This window comes from Stegastes partitus, unplaced genomic scaffold (genome assembly GCF_000690725.1).
Source record: "Stegastes partitus isolate 25-593 unplaced genomic scaffold, Stegastes_partitus-1.0.2 Scaffold1438, whole genome shotgun sequence".
Taxonomy (NCBI): Eukaryota; Metazoa; Chordata; class Actinopteri; family Pomacentridae; genus Stegastes; species Stegastes partitus.
The window spans coordinates 121076-125483 of record NW_007579169.1 but is presented as its reverse complement, the minus strand read 5'-3'; the positions used below and the strand labels follow the sequence as shown (position 1 = coordinate 125483).

The following is a 4408-nucleotide window of genomic DNA, read 5'->3' as shown; positions in this document are numbered from 1 at the left end:
GCTTCACATTCCTGAGTTCATTTGTGTGGGATCAAATGACAATCTGGAGTCGTGGCTGCCTCGTGGATTAACCCGAGCACGTGTTTGCTGTCCATCAAAGTCGATTGCTGGTTATTCAATCATAAGAAAGTCGAAGAAGAAGAGAAGTCAAACATTTATTAGAAATCAAAGTTTTAATGGAAGGAATGATCACACATGTACCAAAGACTCCTGTAGTGTTCACAGAAATATGAAGGTTTCCTGCTGATCATCTCTCTGTCCTGTTCTGTTTTTTTCCCCCACAGGTAAGGCAGTGTGATTTATCTTTTCTGTCTCTTCTGGACACTTGTGGCTTGTTTTCATCCTTTCCTCACTGCATGTTGATAAAGTCCAGGGGACGCTTCATTAGCAGAGTCACCTCCAGCTCCTCCCTCTCGCTGAAGAACTGAGCTTTGCCCTCCTGGCTGTGGACCGGATGAGGGAGATGGAGACCCAGTTTGCTGAGGAAAGGAGCAGACGGGTTAAAGAAACATAGAGGACACTGGGGGAGACAGAGTGTGTGTGGCGGATGACAGGGGAAGATGTTAAGAGTCGTGTGAAACAGCAGTCAGACCTCAGATCTTGGTGTGAACCTCTGATTAAAGGGAAATGTCTGGAAAGGGGAAGCTTTTGGTCTGAACTGCTGCCGCTCAGTCATGAGGGGATTAAAAATGAAAGGAAGCGTTTTCAAAGCATCTCTTACTATTTTGGCGTCCGTAGATCAAGGAACTTCTCTTTCACATCCAGGACCACCTCTGTCGCTTTAGTGTCGGGTAGTTTGATTTTCACCTAAGAGTGGGAAGAAGTCAGAATCTTTCATATTGTACGATGTGCACATTTTGATCTTCTTATTTAAAAAGGAAACAAATTTCCGACTTTTATTGTTTTATGTCACTTCCTCACTGCTTCACTTCCAATGCAGGATTTGAAAAAAGCTTTCTAAGACTGTGAAAGTACTGAAATTTCCTTCCTGTAATTAAGTAAGATTTGATTCTTTACACCTAATCTGCCTCACCTGTGCTCTAAAAGGTCTAAAATGATCTAGTTCTTAAAATGGACTCTCTGGAACCAGCCAACACTTCACAATGGGAGAATCAAGTCTGATTTTCTGTCTCTTTCTCTCTTTGATTGCATCCTTGTGCATTTACATTTTACAGTGTAAAAAAAAAATGCATTAAATTAAGTGTAAAAATCCCGTGATGCTCGATGATTTACCAGCATGGCTTCGCAGCACATGGAGGACGGGTCCTTTCTACTTAATCCCAAAAACAGATCCTCTGTCCCCACACTCTGCTTCAGGATTATTTCATACCTGCACACAGAGGTTATAAATAACACACACACATTACACAGAATCAGCCAGTGGTGGGAAATCATAACCAGAGCCTTTGCTTAAGTAAAAGTACCAGCACAGCAATGTAGAAATACTCTAATAGATGCATGAAAATGTCAAAGTGCACAAGCTTTAGTGTGTCCCTCTGATTTATATAATTACATCTGACATTATTGTGTTAATAACAGTGAAGCATCAGTGTGTCCGCAGCAGTTTACTGCTACAGCTGCTGCAGGTGGAGCTGGTCTGAAACACTTTAAATACAGTTTTATACACAAAGACAGCAGGTACCACAGAAATGTTGCCAATGATTATTAAAATGAAGAAGGAAAAAAACAAAGCTCTGATCCACAAATCAGTCCCTCAGTTGTTTTCTAATCTTTTGGTGAAATATTGAATCCATGCAAAAAATTAAAGTGAAAAATAACTATTTGTTGGAGCTGTTTAAAACTCAGACATCTGAGATGTGAGCTTTGCTTTTTATAAGATGTCATAAGCAAAACATTTTGGAAACCACATGGTTTAACCTTAATCAGTGTGTTTTATTTCAAAAACGTCTTGTCACACATGGTGTAAAATCTTTATCTTCAAAAGTAACTAAAGCTGTCAGATAAATATAGTAAAGGAGAAATTATAATATTTCCTTTAGGAATAACTAAACATAAAATGGAAGTACTCAGGCACAAATACCTCAAAAGTGTATTTAAATACATTATTTAAGTAAATGTACTTAGTTCCTTTTAACCACTGCAGCAACACAGAACTGACCTCATTAAAATCACTTAAAATCATATCAGATGAAATCTATAAGAAACAAAAAGTACAAGTATATATTGTGCCAGTTATTATATGGTAAAAAGATAACAGCAAGTATTTGTAATAATTAAACTTCTTACGATGAAAACAGTGATTAAAACATCTACATGGGACAGTGGGAATTTATGATTTTAGCTCAAAGAAATGCAAGAAGTGACAAAGGATGAGAGCTTCTTTTATCCTCAGCAGAAGGTGCATTCAAAATAAATAAATGAATAAATTCCAGCTTTTTCCAGTTTTGACCTCGTCGGCATGTTTGTGTTTCTTACTCAGGTTGTGGCCGTGAATCAATCACATCATCATACTGGGAGCCCTCAGAGACCTCGTCCTCACTCCAGATATCTTTACTGTTCTTCTTCATGTAGGCACTTGATACTAAATAAACCGCAACACACACATGCACACACACACACAATCAGTTTGTACATTTGTAATATATGTTTTTTGGCAGGGGGAGTTATACGGGAGGAATCCAAGGATTACCTTCATTCTCTTTCTTGGATGGGGGGCCGATGTGTCCAGGACCCAGGTGTGCACAAGCTGCTGCATTCTGTTGAAATAAACTGTTAGGTTAAACAAAAACCCAGTTTCAGCACTTAGTTGAAATACTGTCATGTGAAGAAAAAAAACAAGCAGATCCTATGGAAATCTTAGTTTTAATAAATATATGTCAACATGCAAACTCTTTGAAACTGTGCCCAGCAATAAATACTTTTGTTTCTTGCTTTTTGCTCTTTTTTTCTTCTTCTATTATTATATTATCACGTGTGCAGATCTTACTCGACAGTCTTCATCCTCCTCTTCCTCCTGCTGAGTGGACAACAGGGCAGACAGAGCCTCTAAGTTCTGGACGGATGATACTCCACAATACTCCATTCAGAAAACCGCCAAATTACGCTATTTTTATTTTTTATTTTTTAAATTAAAAACGCCCTGCAAACGCAACAACGACAACCACGTCCAGCTACAAATGAGAACTACAGTCTGTTTCAACTTTACTGCTGGACGTTAGCCTCGAAGTTAGCAGCTACTGCTAACTGGGACGCTTGGCCGTTTCCCAGGAGACGAGCAGGCTTTCAGGCTGCCATGGCAACCAGTGACGTCGCGCTGATGAACAATGAATGAGAGTTTTAAAGCCACTGGAAGCTCATGACGTCATGAAAAAAAGCTGTTTCGCCTAAAAATAGTCACTAAAATCACAATCTAGCAACCAAGCAGCGGCGTATTATCATAATACAAATAACAACCACACTAAAAGCAAGCAAACATTTTATATAGCGCTTTGCTCCTCTTAGTGGCAAATACAATAAAACATGCAATAGAAATGCAGAAAAAAAAAATATATATAACAAATAAAAATGAAAACTTGTAAGAGATTAAGTCTACAGTAAAAACAGGAAAACAAATTAAGCGAAATATTGCATTTTAAAAATCTCTTCCAAATTTCAGCAAAAGTATTCTGGTTAAAGAAAAATAAACATTTGTGTTTGTAAAAGACAAAGTGCTCATTGCTTTGTGGGTTTAATAAACGTCTTTTCTGAGAGTGAGAATGGTGATTATAGTAGAAAAAATACCTAAACATGCAAGATTCAGAAGGTGTGTGTATACTTTACAGCTTTTAGTGTCATATTTATATATAGTTGTTCCAAATGCATTATTAGTTTTAAGAATTTAACAAAATAAAAGAAGATAAAGCTTATTTAAACAGCTATGGGCTGCACATTGCATATTTATGGCTCCTATTTTGCATTTAAATCAGAAAATTAAACAATTACTCTCAAATTAAGGTCGCAGAGAAAACTTATAAATAAATCCAAATTAAGTTTAGTGGCATTATTTATAAAGCCTAGCCATACATAGTGGTAAGCAGTGTCTATATAAAAATGTACATATCATTAAGATAATAAATTACTTTTCAGTTTATGTTTAATAAAAAAAAATGTCTGGGAAATAAAGTAAAGAAATGTAATACAAAAATAACTTTCTATTTTTTAAAAAAGGTACTGTTTTCATTTATTTCAGGTGATTTTAATTTCTTGATACAATATTTATTTTATTTTTTGGAATATTTATTTCATTTGTTTCTTCATTCATTCATTCATTCATTCATTCATTCATTCATTAAATGACTTTCCATAAAATAAAATAATATCTATAAAATAGTATCTTCACGTGCATTTCTAGATAATCAACATCTTTGTAAACTCCTCTTACTCAGAACTCTTTTAAAATTCTTGTCTT

General features: G+C 36.0%; 1 protein-coding gene across 1 annotated transcript; it reads right to left on the bottom strand.

The window, feature by feature from the left end:
• Positions 1 to 168: 168 nt before the first annotated feature.
• Positions 169 to 3181, bottom strand: dnaaf6 (dynein axonemal assembly factor 6). Its single transcript, XM_008299622.1, has 6 exons — positions 2948 to 3181; positions 2651 to 2717; positions 2437 to 2542; positions 1234 to 1330; positions 722 to 807; positions 169 to 479 (listed from the first exon to the last, which is right to left on the bottom strand). Exons 1-6 carry the CDS (start codon positions 3041 to 3043, stop codon positions 350 to 352), a joined length of 582 nt encoding a protein of 193 aa, XP_008297844.1. The 5' UTR covers positions 3044 to 3181; the 3' UTR covers positions 169 to 349.
• Positions 3182 to 4408: the final 1227 nt, after the last annotated feature.